The sequence below is a fragment of the Agelaius tricolor genome, unplaced genomic scaffold, assembly GCF_023055355.1.
Source record: "Agelaius tricolor isolate 1412-34295 unplaced genomic scaffold, bAgeTri1.0.p SCAF_7, whole genome shotgun sequence".
Classification (NCBI taxonomy): Eukaryota; Metazoa; Chordata; class Aves; order Passeriformes; family Icteridae; genus Agelaius; species Agelaius tricolor.
The window spans coordinates 17905054-17932485 of NW_027269267.1; the positions used below are offsets into that span (position 1 = coordinate 17905054).

The window sequence follows — 27432 nt, forward strand, 5'->3', positions numbered from 1 at the left end:
GAGTCTTTTTTCTTCTCTGAGCATTTACATATGAGCATGTAATGCTCCTGTGATGTTCCTGTTAGCATCCTGTTCTTTGCCAGGCCACTGGCACAGTAAATCAAAAAGCAGAGCTCATCTTGTATGCAAAGATTAGAGCAGTGCAAGATCCAGATGTTTGTCTGAATTCAGGCTCTCATTTCTTCTGTCTCCACTTCCAACAAATTCCTGAGAAATTATTGATTGTATGCATCCAGCTATTTCATAGATCCCCAACTGCTATGAGAAGCAGTTTCTCACTAATGAAAATAGTGATGAGAACAATTTAATGAGGAGTAAAAGGCTTTAATGATTGATTTTATCTCTAACACTGACAATTTCTAACAGAAGCCTCAGATGCAGGCTTACTCCTCAGATGGTTCTGTGCATTTTTATGGCTTTGAAAATCCTGTGAATTACAGTCCCAAAGTCCATGAAGTTGAAAGAGGCTCTGCCTTTGTGAGCTCTCATAACCCACAAAGTTGCTGTCTCTGCTTTGCTTCAGCTGGGTCCATGGAGTGGTTAACACAGTATACACAGATAATTTTCCAGAGGAAACTGGAGAAACCAACATTTCCTTGTCTTGCCTCCTTCTCCCAGCCCCTTGATGCCCAGCAGTGTCCCAGTGAGCACACTGGGGGGGGTGTGGAGACCTCTCAGCACATGGAACTCCAAATGGCATCTTGTGTCATCTGGGCATCACAGTGTAATAGGAAGGGCTCTCTACTCTGCTATTCCCATTACCCATTTGTGCCATTCAGCACCACTGTCACTGTCTCCCTCCTCTTATTTTATGCAGCAGTTTTTTGGATTCCTTCCTTTCCCCAAGATTTACATTTCTCCCAGACATGGTTTCACAAACCTCTCACCCTCTGCTTTTGAGGAAAGGCTCTTTGCAGGATTTCTCCCTTCTTACTGGTAGTTGACATTCCTCCTGATTTAATTACATCTAAAAATGACATTTATGTGGTATCCCCTTGGTTTTCCTGATTGTAAATGCATACTTTAAATAAAACCAGATTTACATTGATGCCTAAATCTTCCATTAGCTGTCTCCCCTGACCCATGTACTTTGATATTTATCATTACCCTCTGCTTACGTGCATGGAGGTTTTCAGTCCATGTGACTGTTTTGTGCTAGCTGCAAAATTAATTTTGCAAGTGAGGTTTTGTAAGGCAGATTTGTGTAATGTTGGTATTTGCTGCATTTTTTTCCTCCACTGATCTTGTATTTCTGGCTGAAAGCTGTCCTAAAGAGACAGTAAAAGCAGTGCTGAAAGACAGAAGGTGCAGCTGAGTTCAAGATGTGCAGCATCATGAATTTACAGACTAATACAGAAGAAATACTGCTTGTAGATGAGACTTCCACTTATATGCATGCAGAAGTGTTTCCCTTCTGCCATTTGTGTAGATACACCCCATCTGTGTGGACTACTGCAAAGATGCCAGAATAGCCAGAAGGGTTATTAGTAAGGGAGATTTGTGGTTCTCCTTGCCAGATGGAGCAAGTACATGTTTACAGAAAGGGAAAGAAAAGGGTGTAACTGAAGTTTCAAAGATCACAGATGGATGTTGAATAGGAGGACTCTGCTGGCCTTGATGCTGTATGACTTTTTTAGAAACATAGGAAGTGGAATTATTTCATCTGATTTTGAAGGTCTCAGCTATCACTGAAGAAGATAAGGATTTTCTTTTAAATTTAGATTTCCATTTTAGCTCAATCAGAATCAGGCCTGTTGACCTCAGGAAGCAGTTTAGATGCAAATGTCTGCATTTTATATGATTACTTTTGATCAAAATAAACTGTTTCCTGATGTTACTAGGGAGGGGGAGCTGTGTTATCCTGTGCTATACCAAGACAGAGAGGAAAGGCAGGCTCTCATTTTTATATGTACCATTCTACAGGTCACTTTCCACATTAAGAACAGCTGTTGGCAGTATTACAGATGTCCCTTCAAAGTGCTCCCCAAAAGCTTCTTCCTGTGCTAGGGAATGGTTCATGGCCTGGCTGTCACCTCCTCCTTCACATGAAAGTGTGAGATAGGGCTGGAAACCTGCTTCCCTACACATTTTAAAATATTTCTCATGACAGTGGATAAATCAAGAGGTGAAGTTTGGGAATTCACGTTCTTCATGGATTTGTTGGACAGCACTAATAATTAGTTTAAAATAACTCTGCCTTCTATAGCTCCTTCCCTTCTGCAGACAGTATTGCCAGGTTGGGTAGCCTTACCATGAGAGTGTAGTCAGCTTGACTTTTCATTTAATGCCAAAATTCTGATGCTGTTTTGTCCATCCAAAACAAAATCTTAACTGCTTTCTGATGGTTCGGCCAATATTTTGGGGGCCACAGAGACTGAAGCTTATAAAAATTCAGCAAATCAAGATAAGAGTCAACTATTTGTTATCAACAGAATGAAGCCAGATTTTCAGCATGAATGCCATGGGAGTCTTTCATTGCCAGAAGATAATTGTTGCTTTGACTCAAGTGCTCGTGGCATTTTGCATTTTTCATAGTTGAAAAGGCCACTGCAATTTAGGCTGTTGTCTCAGTCAAAGGACTGAATAAATGCTCATTAACTAACCAGCCATAGTTAATAACTCCCTAAAACTGAGCAACCCCATTGCCTCTGGGGTAAGCACACTTCAGGCACTCTTGCTGCATGAGATGAGGCAGCCTTATGTAGCTCCTCCATTATTATTTGTTTTTCAGAGATACATGGCTCTGTGATTCTACTATCTCCATTAAGATCAATCCTTTAATGGGGGAAAGAGAAGGTGAAAGCGTATTGCAGTAACACTTCTATATGTGCTACTAACATTGTAACCACATGCCTTTTATTTTTTCATTGGTTGTCTTAGATATGATGGTTAAGCACACACTTCTCATTGTTCTGCAGCTGTGGTGTTTGTCCTTATCTGTGGGAAAGGAACTATGGAAGGGTTGGATGTGGAAACAGCTCAGTCCTCTGGATCTGTGTGATCAAGCTGGCAGCACATTTCCAGTTGACAGTGGTTGGAGGATGTTGGTTCCTTTCTTGCTTTTATTTACTCACCCCTCAAAAAACCCACAAAAAGCCAGAATTGTTGATAGAGCCAGTGAAAATCGAAACCTCTAAATACTAGAGAAAGCACAAGTTCTGTGATAGAGATCCTCTGGGGTAAAACTAGTGAAGAAATAACAGTGGGCAAGGCTGCAAAGATAACATTAATTTGGCTGCATTACATTCAGCTTGTATCCTTTCTTTTATAGTCCTTTTTTTTTTTCCCAGGGTAGTGATAAGGTGCATTACTCCTCAGTCTTTCATCAGGGGACAGTGTCTGTGAGCAGTTACAGTGTGTTGAACATTTAGGGGCTGCCTCCTGTACAGTCTGCCAGTAATTTGTTTTGACTTGGAGGAAAACCACTTTGGCTGCCTACCTCTCCGATGGTCATGGTCCATGCAACTTCATCTATTGCACTCTATTATAGAATAGAGAATAAGGCTATGATGTTTCACCATGACCCTTCCCTGTCTTGCTCTGCAGTCCCCTCACTGCTGATGAATGGGGTACAGATAAGGGCAGGAGACTGCACATTCAGATCTAAATTCAGCTGGTGTTAATAAAACCTGTAGTGGTAGGCAGTTCTGGTTGCATTCATAACTTCAATCCCAGTAAGAATTATATTATATATACTGGGGCAGAGCACAGAAGAATTTGTAGATACATTTTTAAAAAACCCTCAGACTTTTATCTGCTTGAACTGCTAAGATTTCTTGTCCCTGCTCCCTTTCCAAGGCCAGATGCTTGTTCTCAAAGGGTGTCTTTGAAGCAGGGCAAGAAAAACAGCAGCCGCCCAGGCTACAATTAGAGCATGAACTGTGGGATGGCCTGGCCACCTCTGACACATGGCCACTGGAGGGTGGGTGTTTATACCCAGCTCAGCAGTTTGTTTGTTCAGCAATCTCACTGGTAGTATTAAGAAAGGAATAAATGAGAGCAAACAAACATTTGGGCAGGATATGCATTTTTATGAGGTTAACTCATCCTTGGGGAAAGAAGGAAGGCTCTGATCAAAGCGTAGCCTTGTTGCAGAAATCTGCCTGCAGGGGCAGTTTCGTTTGCTCAGTCTCTAGCAGGCAGCAGCCTTGAATGATTTAAGACATCTGCCAACAGAAAGACAACAGACAGGAAAGGGTTACCACTGCTGGGACATTTAATAGTTCTGAAGTAAACTGGTTCATTTTCAAAACAGGAAATATACTACAGTGTTGACATTTACTGCCCTCTGGCAAAAACGTAGTAGGTCCATGTGGTAGGGTTGGGATGTTTTTCCTGGGTTTTCTTTCCTCCCTAGCAAAAAAGGGAGGAAACCTTCTGCTTTTTTTTTTTAACCATGACTGTTTGTTTTTCCCAAATCTTCAGCCAGTAATGGGAAAAAATTATTGGAAAAATCACAAAAAAGGGGGTAAATGAGGAACATTACAGCAATTATTAGGTCTGTTAACGGATAAGGTACTGTCTACCCAACCAGATAATTGGCAGAAAAGCTGGATATGGAAACTGATGTCCTGATTTGCTGTCCACAGTTTTGTCTTCAGAACAGCCCTCTTACTGCACTATCAGTGCATCTTGCCATTTTGTAAAATATCCTCACCTAGGCTTTCTAAAAGGGATACTCAGTTACACAACAACATACCCACAAATCAATATTTTACATCATTATCAACAAAATCAATTGAGGAGATATTGTTGTTAGGGGTTTTTTGTTTGTATTATGATTTCTAATGACACAAATTATCAGAAAAAATTTTGGGGTGAAGTTCTGTTCCTTTCTGACATCAGCAGATATCTTGCCATCAACAGATGGAGGGAATGTTCTGTGTGTACTGCCTGCCTCAGGCAGGTGTCATTCACATACAACATGACTGCATTGTGTCTAACTTGCTAAAAATTGGAAGCTAAGTCATGATTCCTCATTATAAAAATTAAGTTTCTGGCATTGCTGTTGCCTGTGCATGCAGGAGCACTTTCTAATTCTTTGCAGTGAATTCTGTAAGGCATCTGTACCCTGTAGCTGGCAGGCACCACTGTTTGCTAAAAATGGGGTGAGGTAATCAAGTAATGGGAAAACCATCCAACTGCTCACCAGAACAGGCCTGGCAGGGCACAAACAGAAGAAAAGTGTACAAATCACTAGAAAAAGGAGCTAAATGAAAGCTTGTGTTGTGCATCTGGGCATGAGAATTCATTGCTATATAGGACATTTAGTAGCCTGTTTTGAGCTTGTTAGAAATTATTTTGATATTTGCACACCAAGGGAGAGTGCCTGGAATAAAAGAAAGCTTTTCCTCTCCAGCAGACTTATTTTGCTCCCAGAACATTATCCATGACTTTCTCTCTTGTGCTGAGGGGCAGCTCCCTATGAAAGAGGCAACCTGGATTCCACTGCTCACCCTGGACTGGTGAGTTTAGCCAAATGCTATGTTAATACCCCACTGGGCTACAAGAGTGCACTGTGGCCACACTGCTTTTCCAGGGAGGCATCTTGACAGAAGTAAAATTAAAGTGCTAAGATTCCATTTAGTGACTACCCAGCCTGCTTGCCAGCCCCAGTTGTTTGTGCACACTTTCAATTCCTCTTAAATTGATGGATTAGTTTAAGACCTTACAATAGGTGTATCCAGAACTATTAATTTACACATGTTTGCATTACTTTTTCATAAACCATCTCTATTCAGGCACTTTTAGAATGACTCCTGTATGAACATTGATGTTTGTTCACATACATATAAAGACTCACAAAAAGTATTTTTGTTAAAGAGGTTAATCTAGCTTTAACTTTGGAGATTTTATCATATAGAAGGCTCTATGTCCTGGTTTAGGGATTAAACAACATTTGTTCCCCATGAACACATTCAGAACCCAGCTGAGGTGGGGAAATTTATTTGTGGGTTCATCAATTAAACTTACTGCACAGCTCTGCAAATAGTCAGAGTAGTTATAGGTATGTACAGCACATGATTCTGTGAACTATGGTTTTATAGGAAACTGAACACAGTATAATCATATAAATTACATATGACATATACATATAAACTATAGTGTAGTATGGTCTATATAGTGAACTATATATAAACTATAGCAAACTACAGTGTTTGGAGATTTTTTGGAACAAACATACATTTGTATCTACACCATAAAACGAAATGGTTGTACTTTCTACACTTGGAATTTTTCTTTTAGTCCTCTTATTACTGGTAAAGTAACCTAATCTCAACAGTCACATACTTTTTGGACGTCTTAGCAAGGAAACCATTTGTTGATTTGACATGGAGACTAACCTTTCACCCCTTGGGGTGGTCCCTTCAGGACATAAGAGAAGGCACATAAGTGGATTAGTGTGTGGAGCATACGCTGCTGACAGTGATTTCTACAAGCACCACATTCTCACAGTTCCAGCAGCAATGCAGCCCTGCCTAAGTGAAACTATCCATCTATTTCAGCCCTATTTTTGTTCTGTTGTCTATTAAAATTAAAGGTTTCTGCTGAATTCATATCCGTAGTGAATAGTAACATCTCACAAAGGTAACTAATGAAGAGTAGCACCCTAATGGTGCTTTAAGCACTAATGGCCAACAAGGTGACTATTTCCTGGCAGTTAATGGCCATCTGGAGGAGATCTTGGTCTGTCTGGTCATTAACTGCCAGGAAATTATTGACTTGGAGGTTGCTATTGCTCTTAAAAATGAAATAATGTTTTTTCCTTCTCATTGTCTCTACCATCCTGCTTGCAGTTCTTAATTACTGTCATCAGTGGCAGTTCTTTTCTTGATTGCAAATGTTTTCAAACTGTCCAAAGTGTTTTCTGTGCTTCATAGGATCTCACCAATGTGTTCCCTGCCTAAAACAGTCTCTAATGTGGGGCTACTATTTTGCATTTGTATCTACATAGGAAGAATCTTGAACTGGTGTGAAATCATGTTTAGCTGAAGGGAGTTCTAAAAAAGAGGTTTTGATCTTTCAGATGAAGCTGATATATACCTGATAGATACCTAGATAGATTTGGGCAGAAAGGATATCTTTTGCAAGAGCAGAAACCAGAAAGCAACAGGAGAATGATAGCAACAAAATGGTTACAAAGACCTGTCTTAAGAAAAGTAAAAATTAACATGGCTAAAACTAAGACTTGCCTTGTCCATCTTTGCCTTGACCCCACAATACTTTTTATATTTACTATATATTTAGATAGAACCTTGCACCAACCTCTTGCACCATTTAAAAGTTTCTGTTTGTTAAGTATAGTAGTCATTTAGTGAAATCTCCATTTCTAAGTCTCTCCATAAGAACTAGCCTGGCCATGCTGTCTGTAGCAAGCTTGATAATAACTTGAGTTTGTGCTGAGCCCACTCCCTATCATCACCAGGTTGCCTTACTGGCTCTCTCTCCCTCCCATTTTTCTGTGATAATTTCTGTTGTAAAGATCATCCTTAAGTTCTCTAGGTCTTGAGAAGTCTTTTGGTTTGTGTTTGTACAGGTCATGGCAGAGGGGCATCTGGGATGCCTGAGGGACATGGATGGTAAACTACTGCAAAGCTGCTGGAGTAAAGTTGGGCCCAAGACTTAAAGGATTTAGGGAGAGAGCAGAGAGGAATTAAAAAGAGAGGATGGTTGTGGAATGGCACCTTTGGCTCATGATTCATTGATGCTGAAGGAAGGAGAAGAGGAGAAAGGAAAGGGCTAAATGGATGAGATGTACAAGAGAAAAAGAAAGGTAGGTGAAGCAAGATGTTAGATAAAAAGAAGTTAATGCTGCAATATATGAATAAAAAAACCCCCACAGATTGTTATCAACATATAGTTTATAGCAAGCAGCAATTATTCTAGAAGGTGCAGTGATCTGAGTGAGTCCCACAGAACAGCTGTTCACAGAGTGGGTATGTCCCCTATATAGCATTTTAAGAAGCAAAAACTGGACAAAATCTTGGCTGGTTCCCATGCAAAGCGCAGCTTATAGTGTTCCTGGAATTATGAATAACTGATTCTTCCAACCCAAACCATTATAGGAATCTATGGTTGTAATACAGGTTCTGTATGCAAACTATTTGGTTTCTTTGTTCTGTTAGGAAAGTATTACTAGAATAAAAGGAAAAAAATCCAGGGAGACAGACTAATTCATTTTTTATAGCGTCTTAAGACATGGTGTTTCATACCTCTGTTGCAAATTATACTTGGGGCAGGGAATTAAATACAATACTCTGTAGAAACCTAAAAAATTGATCAAGCTTGAAGAAAATATTAAATAAAAATACCTTTAAAATATAACTGTAAAATAGCTATGGATACATTTGAAGCCACATGTTGAAAAATTTATGACTGCTCTGGTATGCAGACCCCACTCTGTTTCAGCCTCTGATTGATTTCATGTTTTATATTTTGGTTCACTTTGGCAATAAAATGGACATATTAAAAAAGTTTGATAAATCATTTCTAATTTGCAGGAGGGGAATTTGGTGTGGACATACATACTCCTTCCTCTTGTACTTGTGCTAGAAACTCCAGTGCCTTCCTGTTGGAGCAGCTGTGATTTCAATAGGCTGCATAGCTTATGTGTGGCAATGTTTTTTTCTTATAATTAAGAACACATTTACAAATAAAACCCAGGAAAGTAAGGAAAGAATGTTAGGGGTGATAAAATTAAAGACTTCTGAATGGAAACTCTTTGAAGGGCACACAATATAGGAAATTCTTCATTTCAGAAAGAGTATTTATAAATTCAGTTTAGTCCTGATTTGCATGTTTTCTGCACCAAGACAGTGCATTTGGTTACAACGTGAGACTACTTGCTAAAGGCCAGTTCCTCAACTGGTTCAGTCCTTCATTAAGGAACTATGCAGTGGTGGTGACAGAGATTGTATTGGCAAAATTGCAGGAAGGAAAAGAACATCAAAGAGCTTCAATTTTTACATCATTTAACACTTTATTAGGAGGTAGGGAGCTCACCATCTGCCTGGACCCAGGGTATTCTGTGGCCTTTTCTGATCTTAGCAGACTCTGCAGCTTTGAATGTTGACCCAAGACCAAGACAGACTGGGGAATTTGTCAGCAATAGAAAGTCCATCTATCATCCTCATCCCCCATAATAAATGTTCTGGGAACTCTGTGAATCACAGGAAAAGGAGCAAATCTTTTTGCCTGAAAGGAGATCTGTAAGACTACAGCCTAGTCTTCTGGTGTTTTCACTCCTAAAAGATTTAAGTCTGTCTTTCCTTGGTCTGCACATATAGTTAAGTCTTAGGGTGTGTTAATAAAATGTGGTAAATACAGGCAGGTCAGTCTTGCCTTGGTGCCTGGCAGGATCATAAAGCAGATTCTCCTGGAAGCTATGCTGAGACACCTCATGGGGAATGAGGTGGAGACACCAGCACGGCTTCACCAACAGCAAATTGTGACTGAAAAACTTGGTGGCCTTGTCTGATGCAGTGGTTAGAGGGAAGAATGAATGGCATGACATACCTGGAGTATTTGGGACTCTCTTGTATGATATCCTTGCCTCAAAACTGGAGAGAGACATGGATTGGATAGGTGGACAACTCAGTGGAGAAGGAATCTGCTGGATGGTCACATCCAATGAGAGTTGTGGTCAATGTCCTGATGTCAAAGTGGAAAGCAGTGATGATTTGTGCTCCTCAGTGCTTCTCACTACTGGGACCAGCCCTCTTCAGCATCTCTGTTGGAGACATGGACAGTGGGATTGACCATTGTATGAACTGTACAGGCTGCCTGGAGATGTGCTGGAATCTGCATCCTTGGAGATACTCAAAATCTGACTGGATGTGGCTTAAGTGCTGCTGTAGCTGCCCCCACTTGGGCAGTCTTCAAAGGTGCCTTCCAACCTCAAAGACTCTGTGATCTATCCTGTGCTATAAAGCAGATGCTCAGTCTCATTTATCTTCAGGTTTTTTCCTGTTTTCTTTGATTATTTCCATTGTCAAACGTCCATTTAAACACATGTAGACTATGCTCAAATGTAACATATCCAGTAAAAGCAGGATGGTATTTATCTTCCCAAATTTAAGAAGTCTGTAGCAGAGCATGTACTGCAGAGTTGGTTGCCATAGATGCTCCTTAAAATATGTGAGAGATTTTTTGGATTATGTTCACAGGAGATTTTTGTTGTTTAAGAGAAGATGAATAACCCTTTGAAATCCCTGTTTCTCTCCATCAGCCAGAAAGGCAGCCAAAGGTGACTATCTCAGACAATTCACGCTATTGGAACAATTTGCATTGATTCATTGAGGTTTTTCTTCCCAGTGTCTTTTTCAAAAGTTCCAGCTATGATTTCTCCTTGCCATTAGTATCCAAATTTAATGTGCTGAATGAGCCAGGTGAGTGTAATATACCATTTTGTTATTTCAATGATGTACAAGATTTGTATTATTTTTTAGTAATAACTCATCTTCTGAGGCTTTGACACCCAGAATCTTTCTGAAATCTCTGGGTTTTGTGGGCACCTTTTTTTTTAATGGAAAAAGTATACAGACATTAAGTATTTGCTTGCGTATTTTGAAATATAACAAACTTCAAAATATGAAATATTTACCTAAAAAAAACCCCTACCTGAGAGCACTGGAATGCATTGCATGCATTTATTAAATAGTTGCAGCTCTAGATTAAGTCTAAGTTTCACAGAGCATTGCCACTGTGAATTCTGGACTCAATTTACTTCATTTTTATCCAATTCCTATAAATAAAGAATGCTGCAGGCTAGGTCTACAAGAAATTATCTACAGTAAGTACTATGTTATTTTGGTTTTGTGAATTCACTGAAATTATCTACTCAGTATTTTTATGAAATAGTTGATGAAAAGGCAATTCAAAGCAACTGTGATATGACCATAAGCATATAACTTAGCTCAGGAATTTGCCACTGTCTGGTTAGACTGTCCAACCTGTCTTGTCTGGGCAGAACACAGATGCTGAAAGATGATTTCTTGCACATTTTCTAAACTGCTGTGCAGCCTGGTACCCACACAGGTCCAGTTTGTTTGTTTGCTTGTTGGCAGCTGACTTTCCTGTCAAACAGATATATCAGCAGCTGAGATCAGTCATCACAGACCAGGAAAAATCATGTCTGTGACTATGCACTATGTATTTGAATAATCTCTGTGAGCACAGAGGAAGTCTGTGCTCCTACTTTGCTGTTGCCCAGGCAATTCTGGTTCAGTTTTTCATTGTGGCTGTGGATGGACAGAACACTGTCATGTGAAGCCTTCTGCAGTCCGTGAGGAGTTAGGAGGAAAACATAGGGTGGGATAGCATGGGGATGAAACAATGCCTTGGGGGCTCCCTGAAAAACTTCTTGAGCTTTGAGTAGCTTTCAGCTTTTTTCTAGAAATCTTCAGAAGAAATTTAATTCTCCATGAAGATACTTCAGTTTTTTCAGGGATTTGCTCTTGGTTTTGCTTTGCACATTAGTTTCAATAGGCCTTCAGAAAAGGACATGATCTCAGCAGCATTTCCAGGAACAATCCCTAAATTGTTGACTTCAAAAAGAAGAAAGCTCTACAAGAATCAGAAGATGATCAAATGCAGGAGCATTCCACTGAGGAAATGTGACAGAGAAATGTCTGTCAGCATTTACACCTAGGCAGGCTTCTGCTGACCTCCTAACCCTGTCCATTAGAGCCCAGTGGACCAACACTGCCTCAGTGCCTCCAACAATTACCTGGGCTCTTCCATCCAGCTGAGAGGAGAGGGCAGGAGAGCCTTGGGGCTGTTATACAACACTGCAGGAAGTTCCAAAGAATTCTCACTGCTTTGCTTTTGGGGAGGGCTAGTGTATATTTTGGAAAACATCAATGTCTAACTGCAATGTGCTTACACTGTCTTTTTATTTGGCGGAGGGAGGGAAATAGAAGGCTTTTTTTAATGTGCATCTGGATTTGCCTCTTAACTAGAAATATTTCCATTTGGAAATATTGGTAAGCCAATTAAACCTGCCCTGGAAAAAAAATTACTTCATTGCTTTTCCTAATGGATATTTTAATTGATTTATGTATTCAAGTTCTAGTCATATCACTTGCATGGATGAGATCTCACAATGGCTATTGATTTCTATAAAGAATTTTTTTTGTTATAAAACTGTGTGATGTAACACTTTGAATATTTTTGCCAGTAAATATCAGTCCAAGGGTGGTGATTCCTCTAGTTTGCAATTAATCCACAAAGACAAGCATAACATTTTCAGTGAAGTATAATATTGGTTAAAATTTTAATTTTTCTAAGGTTCCCTTAATTTGCTTCACTGTCTTATTGATGATAGCAACAAGTCATTTCTTCATACATACTATTTATTTCACTTTTGTTTCAAATTCCCTGTTTTCTCCTGAAGAGTTCATAGTTATATAAATACTTCAAGAATACAGAGAAAAATTATGTAGTGCAGGAGCTGTCAGGTTGAAAGTAGATAAAACTACTGTGTATGACCTCATTCCTTCATAATGGACATTATATACTTCAGTTTAGTGTACCTGAGGAAGTGTATTGAATGTTAGTCTAAGCCAGCTTTCCCCCTTTTTCCCCCGTTTGCTACTATGGCTTTTCCTTTTACAATTCTCTGTTTCCACATTTCGTTTATACAGCTGCCATTACAGCTTCTATTAGTACAGCCATAGTACAAAAAATGTAGAAATCTTCCTCAATTCCTACTCCATTTATCTAGGATATTACAGCTGACTTCCAAAGAACGAATGAAACCGATTTTGAATAGTGGTCCTAGACATCTTGCAAATTACAAACTAGCTTCTAAGTATATAAACAACATTTTCCTTCCCTGTTTGCTTTATCCTAAGCCACATGCAAGTACCTGGGCTTCAAGCCAGGCAAAAGAAATCAAGCACACACCACTTTCTTACAGGTATGAATGCTATTGGTTTTGTGGGAGGAGGAAAGTGGAAAAAGAAGAATATAATGAACTGGATGTGATAAAATATTTCACTTTTATAGGGTGAAAAGCATGTTGATTTTGCAGTGTTCTGCATTCTGAGTATTTGGAAACATATTGGAAAAGGCAGTTACCTGTTCCCAAATTCTGCTCTCAGGATGGAGCAGCACAGTGTGTGATGGGGGCTGGGCTCCTCTGTATGGGGTTAAAATATCTCTATTGATCTAAAACTGCACTCCAGAGCAGCTCAAATTCCACTGACAGAAAATCAACAGGAATTGAAAGATGCAAGCCTTGCCTACGAAGCGTGACTTTGAGGTGTTGAACTGGAGCATGGAACACAGTTTTTATAATCCAGAGGTGGCTTGTTTGAAAAGAGCTTGTTTCCTTGGATGGGTAATTATGGATTAACAACAGAGCTGATTTTGTCAGGTATTCATTGCTTTCTGGATAACAAAAGGTCAAAGCTCACCAGCAAGACTGAATTTCTTTGTCTCAGCTGATGATGGACTGGATGAGAGAAGAAACTTTGTCTTATGCATAGAAAAGCCTGCACTTGATGGTTCAAAACACCCTCAAGTAAGAGTCTGGGCTTGTGATACCTTTAGTGAATGAAAACTGCTTGATTCATGCTGATTAATCAGTTTAATAGTTTTGCTTGGTGTAAATTTAAAAAAAAAAAAGAAAAAAAAAGAAGAAGCAAAGGTGTAGTTTTCAGCTGTATGAACTTGTGAGGAGGCATTCCAAATGCCTTCATACAGCTGTATTCATGTGAGAACAGATGAGGAGTAGGCATTTGGGTGAAAGATTTAAACACAGACAGCTCAAACTAACATATTTCATGCAGTGTTTCAAGTGTGTTGTTTCATTGTTCCTTCATTTTTTGGCTTCTGTAGATTTCTTAATTGTCAGACTGCAACTGGAAGATTAACTACAGATGCTAATGGCAATCAGATGTTTTCATGTATTAATCTACTACAGACAGACTTTGAAAGAGGAACAGAATGGGATTGCAATGCCTACTTACTTCAGAATGGAGTACTAAGAATATATACAAACTGTGTGGCAGACAATATCTTTACTTTTATTTTAGGTATCAAGGGAAGACCTTACGATGTGAATGTACCTTTGGTGTCAGTCAGTTCAGAAGAGGAGATTGCTCATGAATGATTATTCAAGTGATAATGCAAACTTTCTGCAAATGGGAGGGATGAAGGCTCCATTAAGAGCTCTGTACTGAGGAAGGCAGCAGTTGGACTCCACTCTTACCACCCCCATGAGACAGGGGTGTTGCAGGTGCCCCAGAACCACAGGGAAGACGTCACTTGTAGTCTGCACTTCATCAACATCTGAGAATTCACATAGGAGTGAAAGGAAAAAAATAAAACTGACACACATCCATTAGAGATAATTATTTAGGGAACTAGTTGTTTTAATTGCCTAGATGATTCCTTCAAACTGGCACATCTAAGAGTTAAACAGTTGGTCAGTGATTTTGGTCTCATAGAAAACAGATGTTTGAGCACAGCGCGAGAGCAGCAGAAGGCAGGCAGGGTTTGAAAGCAGCACATTCTGCATGGCTTGGAGAGAACCCAAGGCCACATCCTGCAGCCTGCACCCATCTGATAAGCCTTCCTCTTGGGAGCAGCTCCCCACACAGCATATGCCCCTCCTGGCAGTCAGTGGTTGCCCTCAGAATTAGCAGAATCTCAGCATTGCATAATTCCTTCACATCTGTAACACATTTCTTCCTGCTAGCTGTATAAAAAGGAATTCCTTACTATCTACAGCAGTGGATTTGGTTTGCACCAGAAATAAATTTCATTTGCAGCACAAAGATAGTTTTTAGTTTCAAATAAAAAGGATGACATTATAACATTAATAATTATGAGCATGTAGCACGTCCAAAGAACTCTTTTCTCTTTATGGTCACAGGTTACAAATTACTTACATATTAGAAGAGCAATAAAGATGGGAAGCTGGGTGTAGTGAATCACCCCAAATTACACATTAAATGCATCATACAGGTGTATGAATAGGCCTGTAGATGAGTGGTCAGGATTGTATTCCATTGCTGTAATCAGCATGCTGGATCTTGGCCCTGGATTGCTGGAAGAATGATTGGAGATGGTCATGGCATGTGAATAAAAGGAACTAGTGAGCAAATATATTACATTAGCAAAGGGTTACGGTTACCAGGGGATCCATGAATGATCTCAAGCAGTGAATGAGTTAGGAGCTGCCATAAAACAAGTCACTTTTGACCTGTTGTTTTTGAGGTAAGTTCAATATCATGCGGATTTTGAATTTAATTACACATAGGTACACCTCATCCTTTTAAAAAGAGTCATCCTGTGTTTCTTATGTCTCTGCACATTACCATATCCACCAGAGATTATTGCTTTCAAAATGCTGAGTAAGAATTGGTACAGTGTCTTACCTTAATGAAACCCAAAATAGGGTAAGGTTTGATTTGCTTGACAAGTTTTATGAGACTCTCTTGTATATTCTAGCTAAAACTATAGATATTTTAGCTGATATGTCTCAAATAGAAGTGACATCTCAATGCTCTTTATATTGCAGCTTCACAGCATGACTACTGTTTTTTATTACCTTTGGTCTAATTTTTCACCAGGTGTTTTATCACTACTTCTGGGAGATTTGTTTGTTTGATGGTGGACATGATATATTGCAGGGAAGCATTTTGCATTCCATTTGCCACAAGCACTCTTCAGTGAACAATGTAATGTAAAATTTAGTTCCAGGATTTGAGTGATTTCAAAAATAATTTCTTTTAACATTTAAAAGTACAGAACATGATCCCATAAAGTTTAGAAATTATGGTAGGATGATTTTCCTACCTCTTTGCAGCCAAAATATAATAGTTTGCAGTTAACCTATGATAATTCAGAATTGCAGATAAGAACACAAATAGAAGCCAAACCAGATAAGGCTGATATATTGTCATAGCTCTAGGTGAGAGAAAAGCAAAATTAGGCAACACCAAGCAAAACAAGTAGGTCAAGTCCTTTCAGTTTTCCCAATCAACAGTTCATCTGATAGAGAAGCTGGAAGATATTTCTTTATCCCAAAGTACCTTTCCAAGAATAAATCATTTGGGAGGATGCAGTACTCTGCTGTAGGGTTATAATTACCCTGGCAGATCTGAGTGGCTGTAACTTTCTCCAGTGACTCTGGAGAATGGTATCAGCCAAATGTGCTGAGCCCAGGCTGCAGTCTGGCTTCAGGTGCAGCTGTGGCATCCAGTCCGTGTGCAGGGCAAGCCATTAGACCTGGTGTCAACAGATGCTCACAAATGAGGGATTCAGAGTCTGCAGTGCTATTTGGGAATCAGGCCTTGATTTGGGAGTTAACTGCAATGGAGATAGGTAGTTTTTAAAGGGTCATGGAATTTATGTATTTCTAGCCCTAAAAGTATATGAGCTGAGGAAAAAAAACAACTACTGAGGTATACTCTTCATTTTTATAATGATAAACTCTAATAATAAAAAATGGATGGAATGGGAAAAAATAGGGGTGTGAAGGGCATGAGATTACATTTTTGAGAATTTCAGTACTTAAGGACTACACCTCTCTCCCTGCTGTCAGAGGTGATCACCAAGAAAAATTATTTCTTGCACATGGCAGGTGAAGAGAATGTAGAAAATGTGGTCAGTGTAATATAGTGGGATTCCCATCAGCTGATTTACTGCAGAAATATTCCTGATATGAAATGTATTCCAAAATAGAACTGAATTATTTATTCGCTTGTTAAGTAGTTAGTGAATGTGTGTGTATTATTTACATATGAATGTTTCTCACTGTGGTACTAATGGAAAATTTGACACACAAAAAATCCTTTTAGTGATAAGTTATAATTTAATTGCAATATTAACTCACCTGCATTGGAGAGCAAAGCATGGAAAAATGTGCAAAGGACACTTGGCTTAAGAATTTGATTAATATTTGAAAATATTAATATTAACTCACCTGCATTGGAGAGCAAATCATGGAAAAATGTCCAAAGGACACTCGGCTTAAGAATTTGATTAATATTTGGAAAGAAACTACTTCTAAAGTGTTCTGATACTAGAAAAATAATACTCCAGTTGAGGAGTATTGGAATTTAACTCATGTGTATGGAATATTTGGAATAGCATCTCCAGTAAGACTACTCTACATCTCAGATAGTAAATCATGTTTTCTACTGAATGTAATCATTTCTTACAGCAGTAGTGCAGCATTGTTCAATACAGAACAAAAGCTGATTCCTTACTTTTAAGGAATCTCTGTTGAAGCCTGCATACCTTGGGAAAAAAGTGGTAATAATAATGGAGGGAAGCTTTCAAAGGTGAAAACAATGTAATACCAAAACAAAGAGATTGAATAAAATAGGGAGTAAACTGATCTAAAGGGAAATCTTTTGCTAGAGGTGAATGCTACAAGATACCAACTAAGGCATAAGGAGTTATTAGTTATCAGTCTGAAGTTATTTAAGAAATTGACAAAATGTCTGCAAGACTAAGGGACCCGCAGAAAATTTTGGAAGACCTCATTTCACCTTGAGAAAAGGACACAAATATTTCAATTTGCATGGAGCAACAACCCCAGATGAGATATGTTGTGAATTCTACAAGCGGTAAGTTATTGCCTTGTGGCATAATAATTTCAAATGTTTCTAGGAAATTGACATTTTCCAGGCAGTATATGAGAGGCAGAAGAAAAATGCATCTGGAAAACACTGTGATTTTATTACATGGCTGAACAACAGCTGAAGGAGTTGCTTGTGACTGTGAGGACTGAATCCACCTGCACCTGAGCCAGTCACCCCAGATTCCACTGCAGTGGAAGCAAACAGACTCCCTTGAGCACCACCCTCATTTCAAAGCACATGCATGTGCTTGGTCTGACAAACCCATACACTTGTTTGTAAAAATCCAGAGTTAGAGGAAATTATTCCAGTTACAGGTACCAATAAGTTCCTAAAGTAGAGAGTGATTTGGCCCAGTGCAAGCACTTTCAGAGGCTAAGTTAGGCTTCAGATTTTCAGTGCACAGGAGACTGTTAGGCTCCCACAGCCAAAGCTGGAAAGACTGTGTTGATATTTACCCTGGTGCTTGTTCAGAGCACATTTGGGCAAGATTCTATTTGCACAAAACAGAGGAGTAGCACGGAGCTGCAGTTGTCTGGTAGGGCTGACACACACACACAAATGTACACTTAGCCTTTGCAGGAGCTGCTTCACTCTCCTAGGGAAGTCAGTCATTGTCCAAAATTACCTTGCTGACTGCAAGTGAGCCATAAGGCAATGCTAAGAATACTCCTAGTCTGTTACACTGCCTTGTCTGTGAGGTTGGAATCAAGGAGAAAAGACACTTTTCTAAATATCTTCTTGTGGCAATGGTACCTAAGGCATACAGACTTTAACCACAGATCCATCTGTGCATAAACAGCTCCCTGACCAAGTCTGTGAAACTCCTCAGTTCAGTTCAGTGATGTCCTTTCTATCTGTTTCCCAAAAATCTGTATATTAAACATAGGTTTTGTGTCTCATTGTAGTCTAGGGTTGATAACCTTTATTCCTACCATGAATAAAGGTTATTCATGGCACTGTGTATGGTTGGTAAATCTGTATTCAACTCTCCTTGAAGCTTCTGTTCAACTCTCCAAAAGCAGCACTCTGGTGCATGCCAAGATGACAAGATTTGTGGCAAACGGCAAGAGGACAAGATTTGCAAGTATGTGAGATGCTGCACTTAATAAAACAACAAAAGTCTGTGGCTGAGCAGAACAACGTGCTGGTGTTTTGACAGCTTACTGCTTTCATTTCCTCTTCAGTGTCTGAGCACTGTTGACACCACTGTGCTTTAAAAAAAATGCCCACAGAAGAGGTTTGTATTATAAGATTATTATTTACATGTTCAATGTTATATATCAGATCTGTTTTCCCACCTGCTGGAACTGATTTAGGATCCAGTGCTCTCCACCCTTTTATCTCCATGGGGCTGCATGCCTGCACATTGCTGGGGAAGGCAGGGGCCACCCACAGAGAGCAACCCAGAGGGAAAATGTGCCCCTGACAGTGCCCGAGCCAGCAGAGTGACCTCGATGTTGTATTGCAGCCTCTGACTGCTCAGCTCTCCTGTGCTCTCTTCATCCATGGATGAAGAGGATGATCAGAGCACAGGGACAGTTTTTCCATGTTCGTGTCTGTAGTTCTTATTCTCTTGCTAAGAGATTTAGGGCAATCTGTAAGTCTGCTCAATACTTCCAACCAAAACATGAAGCAATAATCAGAATTTCAATATGTGTGTTACAGTTTAATTAGTCTGGTCTGTGTGTCTCAAGATGGTGGGAATTATTGCTTAATCCTCAGTACTAGAAGAAGGGAAGCAGAGTCAATGGGGATTAAATGTGGTAGCCAATATAAGTCATACCCTATGAAAATATTACAATTAGAAATGAAAGATAGCCTTTCCAGATAGCTTTCCTTGAGCTCTTACAAATGTTTAGACAGCCTAATCTAACCACATATTTAGAACAGCTATTTTCAGAGAGACCCTTGTGAACTGTGCTGTTAGTTAGCATTCTTGGCCCAGGTTAGCAATGGAAAATATTTCTTATCTGATTTGGCTGTATTTATAAGTGAAAGACATGTAATATGTATTTTGTCTTTTGAAACATTTTGATTTACAAAAAATAACAGTGTTCATAATGTATCAAAAAAATTGCCGTGAACATTTATGTAATTGTCTTTGATGCTACTCTGCAAATCTTTTGTAAGCAATTTATGTATAAATAGCAACATATTTTACATATGTAATCTATCTTTATATAGCTAGGTTTCCCCATTTTTATAGACTGACTTCAGTGTCTGGGACTATAGACAAAGCTCTGTCATTTAACCATGAAGACAATTGACAGTCCAGCAACAGGCCAGAGAAACTACATTTATGTGTAATCAGAAAAGATCTTTCATATCACAACATTGCTGTTTCCAGCCATTCCTTTGAAAAGTGAGGAAAGAGAAAATGATCTCATATAAAGTCAGAAGTTCAATATTTTGGCAAAGTTGTACTAATGATGTGCAACTCAGAATTCTCAGAAAGGACAGGAGAAGATAAATTCTCCAAGGAGTACATATGCCCTTTATGAAAAAGGCACTTTTGATATATTCAAATTTCAGATTACTACATAAAAAGTCCTATATGTTGCTTTGAAAAAAGGTATTTAATGGTTAAATGGAGATGGAGTGACAATGGAGACCAGTAGTCCATGCAATGACAAAAGATTTGGGGCCATCCTTTATATCTGGTGTTTGAGAAAAGGCTGGTTGCACATATCTGTCTGAAAGTAGAGAGGAAGTAGCTTTCTTCCCGTCAATGCTAAGAAAGAGTCAATCTGGATGTATTCAAGGGGAAAAAAAACTTCTTTTAAGGGTTTTAAACGGATTGTAACGGATTGTAAGAGTAACATAAATATTTCTGAGCAAAAAAAAAAAATAAATTCAGAAGTGTTTAGAAGACAAGGTGTTTTTGTCCTAATGATTGTGGACTGAAGGACATTTCTGAATAAGATTTAAGATAAGAGTTGCTGACATTGTTGCCATAAACCATAACTATTGGTGCATCACCTTCCTGAAACCTTCTTGCAGCCTTTGAAGTATAAATTTACAAACCTACTATCAGTATTTCAGATCACAAAGCTCCTAAATATTCGATAATGGTTGTCTCTTTCATTAATTGGTCACATTTTTCTTAATTTTTATGATACACATCAATCCTTCAGCCTCTGCATTAATTTTGAAGTTGGAATTGTAAAGGGGACCTTTTTCTTTGACATCACCAGGATTAGTTTCACCTGGACTGATCATTTCTTTTAAATGTCTTTTGCTATTATAAAAATGCAGTTATCCCTGAACAAAGTCCATTTTCCCCAAAATAGGAAAAAAGGACAACAGTAATAGGTCAGTAGTTACACTTAGCATGCTAACTATTCTCCAGATGAGTTTCTTTTGTGTCTGGCCTACTTTTCCAGCCTTGGGGAGCTTCTCTAAGACTGTAACAGGGAAATAGTGTCTCTTTGGGGAAGCAAAGTGAACAGCCTCAGTCAGTCATTATGATTCTTCATGAATCTACATCAGGATGGGATCCTCTCAGCCTCTGTCTCATCTGATTTTTTGCTGTGTTCTGCTTCCTTTTATGCTCTTTATTGTAGGCAGAAAAATGGTGGGTGGAGTGTTATGCATGCCAGAGAAATATTCTGACTGTGAAGTCCAGCTTGGCAGAAAGATTCCTAATTAATTATCTATTGAAATGTCTTTACTGTATTTGCTTTTGTCCCTCAATGGCAGAACATAATTAAAATCAGGGAAGCATCATCAAGTAACATTGCTTATATCAAAGGCCAGTGAAGATTCAGATCTGCCCAGAACATTCCTAATAGCACATATTTCATAAGTCTCATGAGTCCCTTGGACTTTTTGTAGGATTTTGGGTAAATGAAGGACAGGATCTCTCCCTGAGGAGAAGACACTTGTCCAGAGTGCTTCAGGCCACCCCATCAGGATTGACAGCAACTTGTCTGAATCTGGGCTATGGAGCATTTGGCCAGACATCTCCTCTAAGCTCCATGTGATGTTCCTGGAGCTTTAAGAAATAATTATCCCTTTTAAAAGACTTTTAAAGCATTATTACCCTTAATGACTTAATTATTAGGTCATAATTATGCATGTAGCATGCCTTGGGGCGTGGCAGGAAGACACTTGTGCATGTTTGAAGAAGCAAAGCCTGCTCATAAAGCTCTGTGTGAGGGGAATCAGGGAATCCCCTTGCTTCAGCCTTGGAAAGAGATCTCTGGAATGATCTATTGCCAGAACCATACTTGGCTGTTGCCTTGGAGTGAGCTAACTACAGTGGTCCAAAGCAGGACCATGGAGCAAGGTCACTGTGACTTACGGGAGAGAAGCAGAGATCCAATACTCAGCCCTCTGTCCCTGCCTCTTTAATATCTAACAGTCTACAGATATTCTTAGCTCCAAATCAAAACTGAAAAAATAAATTGATTAAAACCTACTTATTGGATTAAAATCTGCTTTTAATGTCTTCCGTGGAGCCTGAAAAGATTTTGTAACATCTTCAGCTCTTTCAAGTCTTGCCTGCTTGAAGACTGTTACTGAAGATTTTCTGTCAGACTGAAAACATCAGAACAGCTAGAATTGAAGATGTAGGTACATTTAGGTACAGCACATTATGGGGCTTTGATTTAAGTGTTTTAAAACCTGTTGAAAGTTTAATATAAAGTTAACTATTACTGTTTTTCAACATGTTCCAGCAGTGACCCATTCCCAGAGAGCTTTTGAGTAATTAAGGTTTAATTTCCTTTGGACTCATGTCTGCCTGTTTTCTTTGCTTTTCTTAAATTTATTTATTTATTTTAATTTTTTTCTTTAAATAAGTAACTCCTGTTTCGGTATCTAAATAGCATTCCCTTTTTTTTAATTGGAATTTTTTATATAAAATTTCTCCAATGTGTTTACAGCAGTTGATAAGAACTTAAGAATAAATATCTCATCATTTCACTTGGTTCTTGTCTTTCCCCTTTTCTTTCAAGCAGTGTAGTTTTGCTTTCTGTTCTCTGGCTGCCCTCCTGAACTTGGAGGGTTTTGTTATGAGTACCCTGGCCAAAAGGCAGTGCTGGAGGCTTAAGTTCATGGTATATTATCAAATACCAACAAGAGGGTAATTCCCAAATGGATAAGGAGGTCCCTCAGAGCTCTTGTGACATTATAAAACACTCTGGTTAAAACCTTATATAGTTTATATGGCCAGGTGAGCTCTTCTCCTCTACAGCACTGCTCCTGGTGGGGGATCCATCCAGATTTCTGTGTCACCTGAGCAGACTCCTACACTCGTGAGCAGGTGTGGGGGCAGCAGGCTCACCCACAGAAAAACAAGTTGGGTGTGAGACCAGCATGAATCAATGTCAGGGCACTCTCTGAGCTGCTTCAGGGCACCTCCTGTCCTTTGAGAAGCCTTGAGGGCACCTGAACCCTGAACCCTGCTGTCTGCAGTGCATGGGCATGAGAGATAAGTGAGAGATAAGGAGTTTGTTTCACACAGGTGACTGGCCAGAGGATGATGGATCTGAAATGTTCATTGGACCTTGAATGCAGGCAGAGCTGGAGCAGCACAAACAACGTGGGGATGAAAACTCTGTGGAAGGGTCAGCTAGCCAAGCCATCTTTTATTTTGTCTTCAATGGGAAATATATAGGGTGAGACTGACAAACTGTGTTTATGCTTACAATTATTGATAGCAATAGGATGTAATAAAAACAGGAAATGGTGGATTTCTTGTAAAAACACAGAACTGCTTTTGTGTTCTAAGTGCCAAAAAATCCTCCTATTAGAGCTAGAGATTAACTTTGCAATATACATACTTTGAAGCATGCATTTTCTTATCTAAACATTCAACAGAGATCTCATCCATTCTCCCCTGCTGATGTCAGGGAGCTGATTTGTCCTTTTATTGGCCTAGTGTCTGAGAGTGTCAAAGCAGCAAAACAAAATGTAAATATTACCCATTTCATCCTCAAACTCTAAGTTGCACCAAAAGGGTTTTATTTTCATATTACTAAACTATTGTTATCCTAAAGTGTCCTCAGATATGTATAAGTCCTGAAGTTGACTTCCAGTGCTTTGCAATGGCTCTGTGCACACTTTTGGGATGTTCCCTGCAAGGAGAATTATGCTAAACCATGTACTGGTCCTCTGACCACCTGCTATGTATGTACATATTGCTCCAAGGATGTCACTTCAGGGTGCTACAGAAGTAAGGAGGGAAATCACCTATAGAAAATAAAAGTATAAATCCCTTCCTTATCACCTCCTTGCTGTCCTACTTCCCACAATGTCATTTCAGTTATCCTTGGACTTGTAACAAAATTTTCTGCCTCTGAATGTTTTAACTTTTATCTCTCTGCCTGATTTCTCTGATCACTTAGTAGCTTTTATTTGTGAAAATAGCTATATGAGGAGCAGAAGACTCTGTTTGGGAGAAATTCTGGGCAAAGGCAGTTGTTCCTAAGACTTTTTAATGCTGCAAGTTCCTACAAAAAGCTGCTTTGTGCTCAATGAAGACAGAAGGAGGCAGGGAGGGTGACTAAAGGTATCTTTAGGCTGTTCTTGTGTGAGGCTTAGCCTTGGAGTTCCTTGCTGGCCTTGACAGGCAGGATGTTTTCACAGCATCCTCTGGCTGCACCCACTGGGTCAAGAGTCTGGGGCTCTGGCACAGAAACTGTTCCCAGGGCGTTGTTTCTTCTTATTTCATGGCCACATCTCCCTGAAAAGACATCAGAACTAGGAAGCAAGAAAAATCTGAGCCCAGGAACTTGGCCAGGCACTTGAACTTGAGGTATTCTGTATTGCATTTAACCAAGAACTTTTTTAAAGCAGACTGAATATGATTAGAAAGTCCAGAAAAAGTCCAAAAGCTAATTGTGATTAGATGTGACTGTGAGACTATTTCTATTCTGTTCTGATAGACAAAGTTGTGTCTACAGTTCCTCCAGCTGCTTATGGGAGCCTGTGGCAAATTCTAGCCTGGTGTGTGAATTGCAAAGATGAAACTAATCTTACATTTTCCACTCCTGTCACAAAGTCTGCCTTACCTCAAGGAGTGTTGTGATGAGATGGACCAAGCTCTCCAGGAGCACTTGAATGTGATTGTGTGGTAACAACTGCTTCAGAAAAATGTTCTTGCACAAATTTGCTTTAACTCTCCAGTCCCATAACATATAGTTGCTTCTTGACCTCTGAGAATGCAACAGTCACTAAAATAAATGAGGATTTTCTCATGTAAAAGATGTTTCCTTGATGTCTTGTAGCTGCTCTTCTGGCACCATCCACTCTACAGTCACTTGAATTATTTTGCTGTGAGACTGTACTGGATGAGAAGAAAGTAAATGTTTGAAGTTCAAGCTGTAATGTTGCTCTGCCATGTGGACTTGCTCAAGACATCACCAGAGACTGCAAGGTTAAGGATGTTGATATCACCTGCAGTCACATCTTTCTCTTGAGAAATTCTGGGCTTGATGTGCACAGTGCAACAAATGTCTGTTCAGTTGCACAAGTTGGTGCAAGCTGTGCATACCTCAATTCCCAGGGCAATTTAGCAACAGTGCCACGTGTGCTGGAGAAAATGAGAATCTATTATTATCATTTTCTTCCTTATGAGAACCCATGAGTTCATCTGCTTTGCTTGCAACAGCTTCAGGGTTCAGTAGTCTGGATACTCACTGTGCTTTGCAGTTACATTTCCCTTTCTTGCTGCACAGTAGCTGAGGATGAAGCCTCAGACTGGATGTAGCCATTGAACTCTGGGTGTTGAATCCCTCCTTTTGATTACTGCTTCCTGCCTTGGCTTTGTGAGCTGTTTCAGACCTGACTGGAACAAGCAGAGCTCCTCAGATGTACCTGAACACCAGCCAGTGCTTCACAGTCAGTGTGGAGCAAGGGCCTGGCTACAGTCAATGGAAGATGTGAAGGATATCATCCAGTTAGAGTTCCTCCTCTCTCTTCTGTTTCACCTATCCCCTACCTCCCCACCTTTTCCTTTCCCTTTCTTCTCCTTAACTGCAAGACCTGTTATCTTTATGTTCAGCTTCTCCCACTTCTCTGTAGAAAGAAATGAGAACTTATAAAATAACAAGTAAAACAAAGGCTTATGAAAGCTACTACACACCTTTGTAATTAAAGTTTGATTATTGTTTCAGTTGTGCCCTCATTAACTGGTATGTAAACACAGATGGATGTGAAGACAAGCAGACACAGAGCTCCCATTATTGAAGATAAATATGAATAACAGGAATCCAGAGAGAGCTCTTGCTCTCTGGATCAGGTATCTCTGTGTAGGTTATACTTAGAAGTTGGAGTTACCCAAACAGACACAAAGGAAGCACTGAAACAAAAGAAGCACAAGTTTCTTCATACTTGATATAAAGATGTTGCTCAGTACATCAGCCATCCCCAGAGAGTTTTTCTGTCTTTCCATGCATTAGACATCACAAATGTGAACTACTGAAGGGTAACAAGGCAGCTGTGCTCTTCATGAGGTTGAGGCAGAGCCTTTTCAAAAGCAGAGCAGCTACACAGTGTTTACATCTCTCAACAAACAAAGTGTTTGTTTGTGATTTGTATCTGCCTTTTGCTGACAGCGCTCCTCCATTAACAAGGGCGTCCCTCCCTGGAGCAGGGGAGGGCTGAGCCAGGGGATGCTGTGGGGAGCAGGGAGTATGCCTGCCCTTCAGCCAAGGTGTGTTTGTAGCCTGTGTAGACACTCCCTGGTGAACTTTCAGCCAGCTAGATGAAGGTGTGGAGAGCAGTTTAGCCACCGCAGCCCGGAGCGCAGCAGAGGCTCCCACTGGGATTTCCCCTCTTCCCCGGCCGGTTTTGCATCCTGCTGGGAGCTCCAGTTTGCTGCAGCAAGCAGACAATTAAATGATCTAATTAACTAAAGAAGAAGCTGAGGAGATGAAGCAGTGTTGGGGCTGGTGAGAGGGATGGCTCTGGGTCTGGCTCTGTGGTGCTGTCCCCATCACCCCGCTAGCCCAGCTTTGGCAGAGTCTCCTCGTCCTCTGAATCTGAGATTCTGTGCATGGGCCTTTCTTTTCTTCTTTTCCCTAAGTTCTATCAATCCAGCTTAGCATTAGTGTGATGTTTCAAGCATTCTGCTATTTCACAGAAATTTCTGATACCAGTAGACAATTTAATAAATGGCTTTTTATTTCAAAAAATGTTTTTAAGTTAATAATTACTTGATAATTAGTTTAATAATGTGCACTAAGTTACTGGATTGCCATATAACTGCTATGTCATGAATGTTTATTAAATCTAAATTAGGTCCTTATTTGCAATATTTTATAAACTCTCTCAGTTTTTCTTTTTCTATGCAGTTTTCAAGAAAACAAGTTCATCTGTGTATGTATTAGTTAGAGGGAATGAACAGATCTACTTATAGAATCATCTTGAAAATACTTAATGACCTTCATTGGGAATTATATTATTCTGAACATTGTGCCATACTGGAACTTCTAATGGTGTGGAGTTTTCAAGTGTGAAGTAGCTGGTGAAACAATACTTTGTTTGAAGTAAAGGCTGTGAACTTCCTTTATAAATCTCCAATTTCAACTTTGCAAACTGATCAATTTAATTGGTGTTTATTTAGGGCATATCCTCACAAACCTTCCCTGATCTAAGCAGCCCTATTGATTTGTGGCTTACTCTTGTGTTAAAAGCCTGAAATATCTTCCTTTGGTGTTTTGTTACATTTTTCCAAATGAAGATATTTTTTTTGTTTGTTTGAGGTGTTCCCTTTTAATTTTTTTCTGGCTAAAAATGACACTAGTATGGGCCTTTCTGCAGGTCTAAGTTAATTTCAGATTGCTGAAGGAATTTACTGTCTCACCTGAAAAGATTTCAGCTTGAA

General features: G+C 39.5%; 1 protein-coding gene across 1 annotated transcript in view; it reads left to right on the forward strand.

The window, feature by feature from the left end:
* Positions 1–10226: 10226 nt before the first annotated feature.
* Positions 10227–27432, forward strand: part of VEGFD (vascular endothelial growth factor D) — a 51011-nt gene continuing 33805 nt past the window's right edge. Inside the window, exon 1 of the mRNA XM_071431147.1 lies at positions 10227–10388. Within this exon, the coding sequence (XP_071287248.1) occupies positions 10380–10388 (9 nt within the window). The 5' untranslated portion in view covers positions 10227–10379. The remainder of the gene's footprint in view (positions 10389–27432) is intronic.